The sequence below is a fragment of the Panthera pardus genome, unplaced genomic scaffold (genome assembly GCF_024362965.1).
Source record: "Panthera pardus isolate Hobbes unplaced genomic scaffold, ASM2436296v1 HiC_scaffold_20, whole genome shotgun sequence".
In the NCBI taxonomy this organism is placed as follows: Eukaryota; Metazoa; Chordata; class Mammalia; order Carnivora; family Felidae; genus Panthera; species Panthera pardus.
The window spans coordinates 6,268,282-6,283,858 of record NW_026526766.1 but is presented as its reverse complement, the minus strand read 5'-3'; the positions used below and the strand labels follow the sequence as shown (position 1 = coordinate 6,283,858).

The window sequence follows — 15,577 nt, the reverse complement described above, 5'->3', positions numbered from 1 at the left end:
GGGCAAGTGCAGCATGAAGATGATTTCTTTTCTGGGTACATTTGCATTTTCGATAAGGAAGAGGGTCTTCAAGTCCAGCTAAGGTCTAGCATTTCCCTATGGAAAGCACTTGATGGAGCTCCTAGTTGGTACCCGTGGTAATATGTCTCTTTCTAAAATGAAAACAAGATTACAGCCCTCTGTGGACCTCACAATCCCTTCTAGCTACTGCCTCGTTGCTCTCTCTTGTTATAACACTCTTCTCTGAAGCACTGCCTATATTCTGTTGTCTCTACACTCTTAGCTCTTATTTTCTGTCCACTTCACAGTCTTTTCATCTGCACCAAATCCATGGACGTCCCGCAAGTGGGCTCTCTCATGACCTCCACACTGCTAACGCCAACTCTCAGCAGCATTTGGCTCAGCTGAACACCCCCTCCTTGAAACACTGTGTTTTAAATTCTAGGTTTCCACGGGGCACCTGGGTGGCTCAGTTGGTTAAGCATCCGACTGCAACTCAGGTCATGATCTCACGATCCATGGGTTCAAGCCCCGCGTTGGTCTCTGTGCTGATAGCTCAGAGCCTGGAGCCTGCTTCGGATTCTGTGTCTCCCTCTCTCTCTGTCCCTCCCCCACTCATGCTCTGTCTCTCAAAAATGAATAAAAAAGTATTACAAAAATTAAACTCTAGGTTTCCTTATAATTGAGGTATGGCGAGGCCAACAGATCGGGAGATAACTGCCATTGAAAAAATAGGTTGTTGTGTCTTCAGATCTTGAGAGAAGGAGGCATGCCACCCTTCAGGGACTACCTAGGGGAGCACCCGGCTCAGACAGGAGGCAGAGCGGAAAGGGAAATGTGGCCAGGAGTCTTTATTGTGGTTTCCACAAGAAGGGATGGGAAGGCAGGCTTAAATTGTCTAGTTTGAAATTATTCATCGGGATCTGGAACATAGGGGTTGTCCCTTATTGTGTGGTACCTGGCCCCAGGGTGGTTGGGGCAGTAAGGAGGTGGTTGGAGTGTGGGGTTCTGGATTGGTTGGTTTGCATTTGAAAGGCACCCTCCTGGTGAGTTGCTCACTGCCTCTAGGAATTGACTAATCGTTGGGGTGGGGACGGGGGCTAGTCCCTGCAGGATCAAGAGCCCAGATGTCCAAGTATCAGAAAACTGAAAATAAAAGGCAGGATTAATTAGCCTTTTTACCCTTCCCCTCAATCTTCTTTGCTAGTGCCCGCCGTCCCAGGGATCCATAAATGTTGGAATGCCCCATATTCCAGTCCTTCGACACTTTTTCTCCTCTGTCTCTCTCGTGGTGATGTCACGCAGCCCTATGGCATTAAGTAACATGTAGACATTGAGCACTCCCAAATTTACCTCTACCCCAAACTCTGGACCCCCTGTTATCCAACTGCGTACTACACATCTTCATGTGAATGTCGAGCTGGCATCTCAAACCGAGTACGTGCCAAACACGTCCTGATTTCTGCTCCTTAATCTGTTTCTCTCCTCCATCTTCTCCAGTTTAAAAAATACCACCTGCATTGCCCTAATGCCTCAAGTCTCAAATGTGGAAAATTTCCTGCATTTATCTATTTTTGTCAAACTACATATCCAACCTGACAGCAAATCTCATAAGGTCTTATTTGAAAAGACAGAAGACCTAAGTAAATGGAAAGACATGCTATGTTCATTTTTGGAAGACTTAACACTATGAAGATTGGTATATTCCCCAATGGATCTACAGATTGAGTGCAATTCCTATCAAGATTCAAGATTCCAACTGCCTTTTTTTTTTCCTTTTTGGAAATGGACAACCTGGTCCTAAAATTCATGTGGAAATGTAAGGGAGCCAGAGTAGCCACAGACCCAGGAGCTCAGTCTTTCTGTGAAGGAAGCCTAGTAGCTAATCATTCACGGCTGCACCCTGAAAGGCAGGGTGCCGATTAACATACCTGTAGGGGCTGGTGTAATCCTTTCCAGAGACCTTGGAAGGCTGGTGCTATTTGCACACTCATCCTCTGACGTACTGCAGAACACTAGTGTCTCCTGCCAGGGAGCCTTACAGGGTATACTGGGGTTTTGCAGCAGCTGTCCAGGGGACTCCTTACCCCTTCATCACCCGGCTCTGTTGGCCAGAGGGCTTGAATTCCTAAGTTCCAGAGGACTGTGAAATTGAGAGACAGCTCTGGGCAGGGTGATGCCTCCAGAGCACTGCACAAACAGCACACTGATGCACACACCCCAGTCTTTCTGTGAGGAAAGCCTTTTTGCTTCTCCTAGGGCTGCACCCTGAGGGGCAGGGTTACAGTCTTGCACACATTTGGTGGCCTGCAGAGCTGCTCCTGATTAACGTAGGCTGTGGGCGCCATCTTGGTGCCCTCCCTCTGCTTCATTTCAGTTCACCAGCAGGACCCAGAAGAAAGCTTGTAAACTCATCTTGAGCCCAAATTGTTGTGACTGCTACCCAGAGGACACCTCCAAGTTGCCTGGTTCTGGTGGCCAGTAGGACTTACACTTGCAGGCCACAGGACTGTATTATTTCTATACTTTTGCAAGCTGATGCCTGAGGATCTGACTTTCAGTCAACCTGAATCTAGATGTAAAGATCCTCCCCTTTTGGATACTAACAGGCACATCCTCCACTACTGGGAATTATTTTAAGAAAATAGAATCAGCTGCTTGGACAAACATAAAGATTTGCAAGACAACCAAGAGATGAGACATGGTTGAACATTAAGGTTCATCTCCTACATAAGACCAATCCTTCAAGACTGGGAAAGTAGTTGTTCCATCTACAGTGTAGAAACAGAGAGTTCAGCAAAATGAAGAAAGTGAGGAATATGTTCCAAAGCATTCAATAACTAGTATTGGAAATATTGGACAACCACATGAAAAGAATGCAACTGGACCACTCTCTTACACCATACACAGAAATCAGTTCAAAATGGATTAAAGACATGGATGTAAGACCTGAAACCAAAAAAGTCCTTGAAGAAAACATAGGCAATGAGCTTCTTGGCAAAAAAAGACATATAGATAACCAACCGGTACATGAAACAGTGCTCAATGTCACTAATCATCAGGGAAATGCAAATCAAAACCACCATGAAATATCACTTGTTAGAATGGCAAGTATCAAAGAGACAAGAAATAACAAGTGTTGGTGAGGATGTGGAGAAGAAGGAAGCTCCTGTGCACTTTGGTAGAATTGTAAATTGGTGTGGCTACTATGGAAAAAAGCATGGAGGTTCCTAAAAAAAAAATAAAAATAAAACTACCATATGGTCCAGCAATTCCATTTCTGGGTATTTATCTGGAGAAAATGAAAATGTAACTCAAGATATATACACCTTCATGTTCATTACAATATTATCGCAGTATTATTTATAATAGCCAAGATATGGAATAAACCTAAGTGTGTGTGTGTGTGTGTGTGTGTGTGTGTATGTTTGTGTATGAGAGAGAGAAATGGAATGTTATTCATCAAAAAAAAAAAAAGAATGAAATTTTGCCATTTGCAACAACATGGATGAACCTCAAGGAGATTACACCAAGTGAAATATGTGAAACAGAGAAAGACAAATATTGTATGATTTCATTTACATGTGGAATCTAAAACAAACAAGACAACAAACAAACCAGGCTCATAGATACGGAGAACAGATTGGTGGTTGCCAGAGGCAGGTGTTTAGGGGTGGGAGAAATGGGTAAACTGTTTTTGTTTTGTTTCTAACTTTAAAAATTAAAAAAAAAATAGGACTTCTTAGAGAAAGGTTAACTGTGTGTGTGGGCAATAGACACATGAAGTCAACTTAAGGCAATTTGTACAGAAAGCAAACTTTCCAAGATTGATAGGATTGTGTGAAAAGCAAACAGAGGCTACCTTGAAGGGACTTCCAGTAGCCAAAACTATAATGATTTAATCTATAAAAGAACAATTATTATCTTTTTAAAAACCCTCAAAATGGGATCAGAGACCTAAATATAAGAACTGAAGCTATAAAATAGAAGAAAACATAAATCTTTGTGACCTTGGATTAGGCAATGGTTTCTTAGATATGACACCTAAAGCACAAGCAATAAAAAAGAAAATAGATAAATGGGGCTTCATCAGAATTAAAATAATTTGTGCTTTAAAATTAAATTAAATTAAAATATTTGTTCTTCAAAGAACATTATCAAGAAGCTGAAAAGACAAGTTGCAGAGTGGGATAAAGTGTTTGCAAATTATATATTTGATAAACAGTTTGGCAATTTCTCAAAAAGTAAACATAGAGTTAGTATTTAACCAAACAGTTCCACTCCAACATATTCAAGAGAATTGGAAACATGTCTACACAAAAATTTGTACGTGAGTGTCCATAGCAGCATAATTCATAAAAGCCAGCAAGTAGGAACAACCCAAATGGATCGTTGGCGTATGAATGGCTAGACAAGATGTGGTATAGTTATAAAATGAAATACTATTCTACCATTAAAAGGAATGAAGTACTGATAGGTGCTACAGCATAAATGAATCTTGAAAATATTAAGCTCAGCGGAAGAAGCTGGATTCAAAAGGCCACAATGTGTAATTCCATTTAAATGAAATATCCAGAATAAGGAAAACAATAGAGACATAAAGTGTACTGGTGGTTGCCAGAGGTTGGAAGGAGAGGGAAGGGAAATTGGGAAGTTTCTGCCAATGGGTATTGAGTTCCTTTCTGGGGGGTAATGAAAATTATCCAAACTTAGATAGTGGTGTGGGTTTCACAATTCTGTGACTATACTAAAAACCACTGAATTGTCTGTGTTTTCCATATTTATGTACATACACATGCATGCACGTGCACACACACACACACACACATAATCCTCTGTTGTATGTCAGTTACACTTCAATAATGCTGTTGGGAAAAAATAAATTTAAAGAACAAATGTATATTTGTATATAACATATGCCACTTCTCACCTCCACCAGCTCCATCACTCAAACCAACCTATCTTCATCTCTGCGTAAACATGCCTCACTGATCATCCTGCTTCTCATCTTGTCCAACCCACTCTCCTTCCCAAGAGTCTGTTGTCTACACCGAAGTTGAGTCCTCTTTTAAAAATGCAATGAGATCAGGTCATTCACCAGATCTAAATCCTCTGCTGGCTTTCCATCACACTGAGACCTCAGAGCAGATCTGCTTGTACCTGATTTGGATGTATGGCTCCAACCAATTTCCCTTGGAGAAATGGTTCCATAGCTAATAAAATTTTGAAAGCCTCTGTGAGGACAGAATAGCTGACAGTAGTATATCCTGTCCCTTTTGCCTCAGCCACCAGAAGTCCTGGGATGGGAGAAAGCCTGTGAGCAAATGTGGAAGCTTAGGAGTTTTAGCAAGACCAAGGTTAAGCACCCGCTCAATGTCGCCACTTCTGTGCTCTCCCTGTCTAACCTGCTTAGTAACAGGTAGTTCAGATAATGGGCAAACTCCATCACAACACTCAAAAGAACTTGTCACTTTACCTGCTCAGGGAAATATCAAGTGCTTATTGAGAATTTAGTTCTGTTCTACTGTATGCTATCTTTGAGTACCTAGCTCCCAGAGTTCAAGCCCACCTCAAGAAGCTGGTATGCATTATTCACTTGACAATCATTTGATTTTCAAGGATCCACTACTGAAAAATCTATGGGAGGCTTTGTGGAAGGGACAAGGAGGTTCAGACAATCAGCAGTGTGGGTGACTCGTGAGGACTGGTTCATATTCAGAGAAGGAAGAGCTTCTAATTTGGATCGATAAAGAATGCCTCACTTCCCCTCACCCCCTCTCCGGCATTCAACTTATAACTTCTCTTCCAGGCTCTGCTCTGCCCCCTCTGCTGCCCCCTCACCCCCAGAACAGTTGTTTACGAGTCATTTCCCTGTTTTCAGGAATGAGCAAATCACCAAATCACAAGATCCAGCAAAACTGCAGAAGGCCCTGAGACTTTCAATTATTTGTTTCAGATCGGGTACAGAGCATGTTCCTCCTGCTGATGTTGAGCTTGGGAAAGCAGCTTCATCAGACAGCAGGTAAGAAAGGGCAAAGGGAGGGGCCTGAGAAAGAGGAATAGGCAGCTGACCCAGGCTGAAGCCAATGGTGAAAATGAGGTCCTCAGGCTGAAGGCTTTCTTTGAGAGGAAGTGTGATTACTGTCACATGCACAGTAAAAAGAAGGGTGCCCAGGGTGGCTTGTATTTTCCCATGCCCATGTCTTACAGGAACAGTAACCATTCGGCAGATGAAGGTACTGGAATTCAGAAAGCTATTTAATTTTCCTGAGATTATGTAGTCATTAGGCGTCACAGGCAAGCTTCCTGCAGAACTTTCTACCTTACCAGCCTACAGTGATGATGAGAATCAAGCATGGCCGACAATCCCTAGTCTTCCCACTTGGAATGGGTTTTTGGAGTTAAGTTTGATCATGGACATATACTGAATGTTGATACTACACATTTACAAAACCAAAAAATATGTACGATGAATTATGTTTATGAATTAGCCAAAAGGAAACTATAAACATATCGTATCTTGGGGCACCTGAGTGGCTCATTCGGTTAAGCATTGGACTCTTGATTTTGGCTCAGGTCATGATCTTGCAGTTCATGGGTTTGAGCCCCACATGGCACTGACAGTGTGGAGACTGCTTGGGATTCTCTCCCTCTCCCTCTCTCTCTGCCCCTCCCCCATGCTCCCTCTCTCTCTCTCAAAAGAAATAAACTTTTAAAAAATCTAAAAAAGAAAAGAAAAGAAAAAGTAAAGTGGCTCTATATATTTCGTTGGACATGCCATGCTGTAATTTATTTATCCAGTCCTTTATTGATGGAAATTTTAGTTATTTCAAAAAAAAATTTTTGAGTCTTGCTGGATTAATGCTTGGAAAAAAGTCTGCTTCCTAAAGACTGTGATGAAAACGAACTCAGGGTATGACTCAGGTAAACCATTTATCATGAACGCTTTCCTTACCTGTGTGCCCTGTGTGTGGTGCTCTATTCTGTTATCTGTAAAACAATTTAAAATTTGAAGAGAAAAATTGGCAGAAAACATTTCATTTTTTAAACATTTATTCATTTTTTAATATGAAATTTATTGTCAAATTGGTTTCCATACAACACCCAGTGCTCCTCCCAACAGGTGCCCTCCTCAATACCCATCACCCACCCTCCCCTCCCCCCCCACCCCCCATAAGCCCTCAGTTTATTCTCAGTTTAAACATTTATTCATTTTTAAATTGGCGTACAGTAACATTTAATCTTTTTAGTAAAAACATCTATGAGTTTCTGGCAAACATGTAGTCCTATAACCACCCTTACAATCAAGATCCACAACAGTTGTACCACTTGCCGAGCAAACACACAAAAACCATCCCCAAACTCTTAAAGCCAGGTGACCACTGTTCTCTGTGCTAGAGTTTTCCCTTTTCTAGGATGTCATGCTAATGGGATTATTCATTAGATATGCTTTCTGTCTGGCTTCTTTCACTTAGCATAATGCAATTGAGATTTATCAATATTGTTAGATATATCAATAGTTCATTCCTTTTTTCTTGTTGAGTAGTATTCCACTGTATGTACATACCAGAGTTTGCTTATTCATTCCCCGGTTGAGGGACTTTTGGGTTGTTTCCTGTTTTGGGGCAATTATGAATCAAGTTACTATAAATGTTTATATATAGATTTTCATTTTAATTTCACTTGGGTAAACACCTAGGAGTAGGATGGCTGGGTCATATGGGAAGTAAATATTTAACTTTATAAGAAACCACTAAACCTTTCCATAGTGGCTATACCATTTTTACATTCCCCTTGCAAAGTGTGAGAGCTCCAATTGTTTCACATTCTTGGCAGCACTTGGCATTGACATTGTCATTTTTTTTAAGTCATGCTAATAGGTGTGTAGAAGTATCTCTTTGTGTTTTAATTTGCATTTTCCTAATATCTAGGAAAATAGATATTTCTTAATATCTAGGGATGATGAGCATATTTTCACATGGCAGTTGGACATCTATATGTCTTCTTTGGTAAAATCTGTATTCAAACTATTTGACCATTTTTAACTAGAATTCAGAAAAGCTATTTAATGTACCCAAGATTATGTAGTCATTAGGTGTCACAGGCAAGTTTCCCTCAAAACTAATGTCCTTTCTACCTTACCAGCCTACAGTGATGATAATCATCAAAAATGGCAGACTTATTGGGGTGCCTGGGTGGCTCAGTCGGCTAAGCATCCGACTTCAGCTCAGGTCATGATCTCATTGTTTGTGAGTTCGAGCCCCGCGTCGGGCTCTGTGCTGACAGCTCGGAGCCTGGAGCCTTCTTCGGATTCTGTGTCTCCCTCTCTCTCTGTGTCCCTCCCCTGCTCATGCGCTATCTCTCTCACTCTCAAAAATGATTAAATGTTTTTAAAAATGGCAGACTTATTAAGTTTTTTTTCATTTTCTTATTAAGTTTTTAGAATTCTTTGTATATTCTAGATGCAAGTCCTTTATCAGACGCATGATATGCAAATATTTTCTCTCAGTCTGTGGCTCATTTTTCATTCTCTTACCAGTGTCTTTTGCACAGCAAAGATTTTAATTTAGATGGAATCCAATTTGTCTTTGTTTTCTTATATGAACTGTGCTTTTGGTGAGATGGCTAAGAACTCTGCCTAATCCAAACTCCCAAAGATTTTTTCCTATCTTTCCTTCTAAACATTTTATTTAAACATTTTTTTTCAATGTTTATTTCTTTTGAGAGACCGAGCGTGAGCGGGGAAGGGGGAGAGAGAGAGGGAGACACAGAATCCACAGCAGGCTCCAGGCTCCAAGCTGTCAGCACAGAGCCTGACACGGGACTTGAACTCACAAGCTGTGAGATCATGACCTGAGCCGAAGTCAGAGGCTTAACCAGCTGAGACACCCAGGCGCCTCTCTTCTAAACATTTTATAGTTGTACATTCTTAGGTTTACCATCCATCTTGAGTTGATTGTTGTCATCAAAGATATAAAGTATAGGTTGAAGATCTTTTTATTTTTTTGGCATGTGGATGTCCAATTTCTTGAGCCCCATTTGTTGAAAAGACTATCCTTTCCCCATGACTCACCTTTGCACCTTTGTCAAACATCGATTGACCATCTTCGTGTGGATCTACTTCTGGACTCCATTCTGTAATCTGTTCTGCTGATCTCTGTGTGTACACTTTCATCCATAGCACACTCTTCGAATTTCTGTAATGTTGTGGTTCTTCTTTTCTTATAATTGAATTTCAAAACCTAAGAACATCTTGTAACCCAGATACATTTAAGGGGAAATATTCATTTCTTTACTTTGTCGTGTCTTGGGGGGAAAAGTAGCCCCAACTGTTATTCCTTTTATTGATGTTTTCTTCTTTCTCCATCCTCCAGAGAAGAATAAAACCAGGGGGGCACATGACCATGGTGATGCTTGAGGTCACTCTGCGGGTAGGGACCACACCCTGGGTCACTCCACTTAAACTATCTTCAGCCTCTGAAACCACTTGTTTGGACCCCTGAGGTATACAAGGCAGAAAATCAGGTTTGGGAAAGGATTTCTAAGAACTGAGATGCACCCAGGCCATTTTCCTACAAAGAGAAGCAGATGAATCAGGTGCCCAGAACAGGCTTCTATCCTAAAGCAGGAACTATAGTTTTCTGAAGACTGTGGTTGTGTAAAGCAGCCCCCACCCTTCAAGTTCATTAAGTACACAGTCTGAAAAAAACACTTAAGCTTCTGTTATTAAATGGGGGAAAAAAAAAGTATAAAATTAGCTTAAAGGGGAAGCTATCTTGGGAGGTCATGCAAATGATTTGTTTTGTGTTTCTGGAGATGTGACAGGTGCTGACTCCTATTGATGCCTGATTGCAAGTAAAGTGCACAGCTTCCCCAAGAGCTTTCAGAAAGGTCCAGCACTACTCAAACCAGCTTCTTTGATCTGATTAAAAAGCTGCATATATGAATTTTGCATGCCCTGGCCAAATTTTTTTACCCTTTAATTCAGTCAGGGGGCCCAAATGATAGGAAAACCTGTTTTGCTCTAGGTTTTGCCTGCTTAATTTTGTAGTAGTGGAAACTTTCCGATTTTTTCCTTTGTCTCATAACTTTAGGAGTTCAATGCTAAGTTAAAGCATAATTTCATAACTATATTAACTTCAAGCTATATTACAAAGGTATAGTCATCAAAACAGTATAGTACTGGCATAAAAACAGACACATCACTCAATCGAACAGAATAAAGAACCCAGAAATAAGTACACATGCACAGACATACACACAGAGAAAGAAAATATATTTTTGTTATCATAAAGCTGAAAAGAGTATCTATGTCATTTGTGGATGTATTGTATACATGCCAGTGGATATATAGTCATATCTGGAGAGTTGTTAGCACAGGCTTTCAAGACACGGAGATCTGAGCTGAAATCCCCACTCCATGAGCTGCCATTCTTTGGTCTTGGGCAAGTGGTATCACTTCTGTAAGCCTACATTTCCCCATCATAAGACAGGCATGGTAACTCCCACCTTGCAGAGTTTGGGGAACATCAAGTGAGACGCTGATGTAAAGGTTAGCTCAGTGTCTGGCTCATTGTGTTCAATAAATGTTAGCTATCTCTCTGCTTCCCAGTAACAGTCCAAACGCGGGCTAATGTTAGAACTCTTGTTTCCCAGACATGAATGTTGACATGACTCAACTCAAATTTGTTGGAGTGCAGAGTCTGCTTCTCTAGTCTGAGGCACGGCTTGAGATTCTAAATTCCTAACTTGCTCCGAGGTAAAGCTGAGGGCACTTTGAAAGGCAGGACAGTAAAAGGCGTTTGTGTGTGCAGATGTTTTATTGATCTAACCAGTGGTTCTCAATACCTCTACACGTTAGACGCTCTGAAGGAAATTTTGTTTTAAAATTGATGCTGGCCTCACAAAAGAATTAGAATTTATATTTACAGGATCCAAGGTGGTACTCCTGTATCCCTTGGGTAAATTCCTAGCAGTGCTGATGCACAGGAGCACTTGTACCCCAATGTTTATAGCAGCACTCTCAACAATAGCCAAATTATGGAAAGAGCCTAAATGTCCATCAACTGATGAATGGATAAAGAAATTGTGGTTTATATACACAATGGAATACTACGTGGCAATGAGAAAGAATGAAATATGGCCCTTTGTAGCAACATGGATGGAACTGGAGAGTGTGATGCTAAGTGAAATAAGCCATACAGAGAAAGACAGATACCATATGTGTTCACTCTTATGTGGATCCTGAGAAACTTAACAGGAACCCATGGGGGAGGGGAAGGAGAAAAAACAAAAAAAAAGAGGTTAGAGTGGGAAAGAGCCAAAGCATAAGAGACTCTTAAAAACTGAGAACAAACTGAGGGTTGATGGGGGGTGGGAGGGAGGGGAGGGTGGGTGATGGGTATTGAGGAGGGCACCTTTTGGGATGAGCACTGGGTGTTGTATGGAAACCAATTTTACAATAAATTTCATATATTAAAATAAATAAATAAATAAATAAATAAATAAATAAAAATAAAGGATCCAAGGTGGGGCCTGGTATTTTTAAAAAAGTCTTTCAGGTGATTCCAATGACGGCCAGAGTTGAGGCACTCTGCTTAGTGATTCCGCTGTGCATCGAGGCTTGAGAAAAATATCTTCACACAGTTGTTTGCAAACATGTTTTTATCTCCTCTGCAATTTACAATAAGCAAGAATAATTTGGGATTTTAAACGTGTATTTCATTTCCTAAACTCATTTTTATATGATAATCAAGCTCAAAGCTTTGCATGTCTTAGAAGCTTTGAGACAAAACTACACCAAATAAGAACTCATCCTCCAGTTACCCTGGGCCATCAGATATTTGATTCATGTTTGCTAATTGCTCTTTCCTCCTGTGAACATAAAGTGAAAACTGTTCACCTGCCTAAGAGGTAACGTACTTTATGCCACAGCCCCTGCACACACACTCTGTAGAAGGCAGAGGAGAGAAGCAAGCAGAAAATGGATTTTTGTCAAAGGCCCAGAGCGTAAAGAGGGGAGTTCTGCCCTCTGCTATGGGGAGTTCCAGAGGAAGTTACAGACTGTCTCTCTCTGTCATGAGAAGAAAGCCTAAGTGTGGTAAATAAATTTGTTAAATAAATTCAATAGAGGCAACACCCAAAGTCTTCTGACACTTGTTATATCTCAGATTCAGGGACTGAACTTTCTCGTAAGCCCCATTTCTCTTCCCTGTTTCCTGCTTTATCATGTGTAATAAGATAACAGAAGGAGAGTAAGAGTAAATCCCTGCATCTGGCACACAGAAGATGGTTACTATACATTTGGTGAAAGAATAAGTAAATAGTACTCTTCAGGCCAGAGTGCATTTGATAGCAGATAGCTCTGTCTTGGTTATAGGGGGACTTCATAACTCAAAGTTTGGAGATGGTTCCCATCATCAAGGGGTCTACCCTTAAGAGGGTCCTATTATGGAGACCCAGGGTGAGAGGTATTACTCTCAGGTGTTCAGTGGATTTCATGAAATGGAATCATGCAGGAAATTCAGAAGCACAAATCTCTTTCCACACGTGTCATTCCAGAGTCTTCTCAATCTGTCCAAGCAAATGCAGGTGTGATTAACAGTGTTTTACAGAGAGGCCCTCATGTTATACACCTGCCCCCGCCCCATCCTGCACCACAGAATGCTGGGCAGATATGAACTCTAGCACTGTTAGAAAGTCACCTTCATGTTCTGGTCATGATTGAAATCGGGTTTGGAGGCAAGATATAAACTTGCCAATCATTTTCGATAAATGTCAAGTTTTGTGCATAACTATCAAGTTTGCTGTGTGATGATTAAGAATGACAGTCTGTGCAATTTGGGTAAGTTGCAGTTTGATGAGAGGAAAACAGAAGTGAGTATGGTTAGGCTTGTCCTTTCTTCTTCTTCTCCCTCTTTCTGTCATTTATTTGCCTTTAACTGGAACTTAGTATGTGCTAGGCACTGGAGATACCAAAACAGACTCAACCTGGTCACTGCCTTCAAAGTCTTGCAGGATAGTAGAAGGAGAAACTCAAGTCAGAAGAGAAATTGCCATGTGAATCCTTCAAGCAACAGGAAACCCAAAATTTACGTATACTGTAAAATCTGTTGCCCAAGATGGTCAGGGAATGGGCTGTCCTGGTTGATAAAATATCGTGGTCAATAAAGAAAGGCCATGTATTGCATAGGTGGATTACCACTTCCCCAAGAATTAAAACATGGTACAAAAGAAAGGAACTGATGTTTACTGACTGCCTGCTACCTGCCAAAATAAGGCACTTCATATGTGCTATTTTGCCTAGTTTTCCCCCACAATACTTAGATGCAGATTCTAACCTTACACCTGTATAGATAAAGAAGCAAAGACTCACAGAGCTAAATGACATGTTCAAGATCAAAGCACTCATAGTCTCAATACTAGTCAAGGTTCATCTGTCACTAAATCCCATGCTCTAACTGTACCACTTTTCATAATGGTAAAAACTCCTTGAGTAGCATCTGCTTAGATCCCATCCCCAAGTATGTGTTGAATGGATGTTTTGACTAATCAAATTAATGGATGAATGAAGGAAGCTCTCCTGAATACAGTTTTATCTAATCTTTTGTCAGGATTCAGAAATGACTTTAAGATCTTGCTGCACCTCGGTCATAATGAATATCCATCCGTTAATGATGGAGGCAGCATAATTTTCTACAGTTGCCCACACTTTATTCATGCATACACCACCTTCGTTCATTTTACTTTGCTTTACCACTCTTCATGCTATTGCTTTTATGGGATTCTTTAAATCAACTCAGCTTTAATTTTTTGAACAAAATGGTATACCCCTGGGGTAAATGGAAAACCAGTATAGTATCACTGTTACTGGTAAATAGAGGATATGAACAAAAAAAAGTGCAACAAAAGTAGTGTTATTAAATTCTACCCAGATCTACAGTATCTGCCTGGGAACTTCCTGTTTTATTAAAAGAAGAAATAGCGATTGTTGGAGGTGTGAGAGTCTAATTGCAAATTATATGTTGTTTGAAAGACTGAAGTAGAATTGAAGAGGAAATAAATTTCTCTCTGGGTAATTCAGTTCCCTTTAGGCCTTAATTCTACCCTAGATAAAATTATTTCATGTGCTTCATAGGTGCCTCATATTTTGGGAAATACCTTTGCAGTAGAAACTATTGATTTTTAAGTCAAACATCTAACTGGCTCTAAATTTTAACTTTACTAATTGTGTGTCCTAGAGTGAATCACTTTGAGCCAGTTTTTTCAACTATAAAACAGTAATAATAATACATATTTCATGGTTACATTTTCAGGATTAAGTGGCATAGTTATAACAAGCCTAGCACTTGGGGTGCCTGGGTGGCTCAGTCGGTTAAGCATCCGACTTTGGCTCAGGTCATGATCTCATAGTCCGTGAGTTTGAGCCCCACATCAGGCTCTGTGCTGACAGCTCAGAGCCTGGAGCCAGCTTCAGATTCTGTGTCTCCCTGTCTCTCTGCCCCTTCCCCACTCACACTCTGCCTCTCTCTATCTCAAAAATAAATAAACATTAAAAAAAAAAAGAATAACGAGCCTAGCACAGTGCCTGGTGCATAATAGGCATACACTAAACATTAGTTCTATTCCTCTCTTCTCCTTATTGACAGAAAATAAACTTCTCCAATGGGGTTGTATGATGCGATGGGTGAGGGCACTAGGGACATACCTGGGTCTGATCCTGGCTACTTTTCTGTGCCTCAGTTTCATTTTCTAAAAAGAGGATGGCTCTACCTTGCTGGCTTCCTGGGAGGACAAAATCTGTTAGCAGATGCCTAGCATATACTAAGAACTCAACAAATGATAGTTGTTACTATTACTATCACTTGTGAGGGGAGGTAGTATTTGGCAGGGAATGATATAATTTGATCCATATGGAGAAAATGAGTCTGGGTAATAGCTGACAGGCGAGCCATCAGCTCCACAGTTGTGGAGGGTTGAGAGAAGAGAACTACCTCACAACAGTGGATCCAGAATTCCACTCTTGCCCAGACAGAATAGGGCACAGCAGAGAAAGAGCCCAAAGGACTGCCCAATGCGTGACAGGTGTCTCCTGGAAAATGGGGGTGTGATGGGTCTCCTCAGCTCCCACTCGGCATGGAACTGAAATGTGAAGGCAGACAATGGGAGAATGTTTTGTGTTCTGTTCAGCTTTATTCACAGTGATGGTCTCCCAGGAACTGTACACAGTAGACTACGGCAGCAATGTGACCCTGGAGTGTAGTTTTGACACTGAAGGTCATGTGGAACTCAAGGACTTAAGGGCCAGTCTGCAGAAGGTGGAAAACAATACATCTTTGCACAGCGAAAGAGCCACTTTGCTGGAGGAGCATCTGTCTCTGGGGAAGGCCTTATTCCACATCTCTCGGGTGCAAGTGAGTGATGCAGGACAGTATCGCTGCCTGATCATCTATAGGGTCGCCGGGGACTATAAGTACCTGACTCTGAAAGTCAAAGGTGAGTAGTTTCAAGGACGAGAATCTTTGGAGGCATCGGCACAAGCAAAAACTGGGAGATGGTTACAAAGAGACCGGGCAGT

At 41.0% G+C, this 15,577-nt stretch overlaps 1 protein-coding gene across 2 annotated transcripts in view; it reads left to right on the top strand.

Annotated features, from left to right (window-relative positions):
* Positions 1 to 15,577, top strand: part of PDCD1LG2 (programmed cell death 1 ligand 2) — a 58,053-nt gene that overhangs the window by 6,517 nt on the left and 35,959 nt on the right. Inside the window, exons 2-3 of one of the 2 annotated variants that reach the window (XM_019463734.2) lie at positions 5,957 to 6,022; positions 15,190 to 15,495. In XM_019463734.2, the coding sequence (XP_019319279.2) occupies positions 5,957 to 6,022; positions 15,190 to 15,495 (372 nt within the window). Of the gene's footprint in view, positions 1 to 5,881; positions 6,023 to 15,189; positions 15,496 to 15,577 lie in introns of both variants that reach the window. The other variant, XM_019463735.2, reaches the window with a different exon arrangement.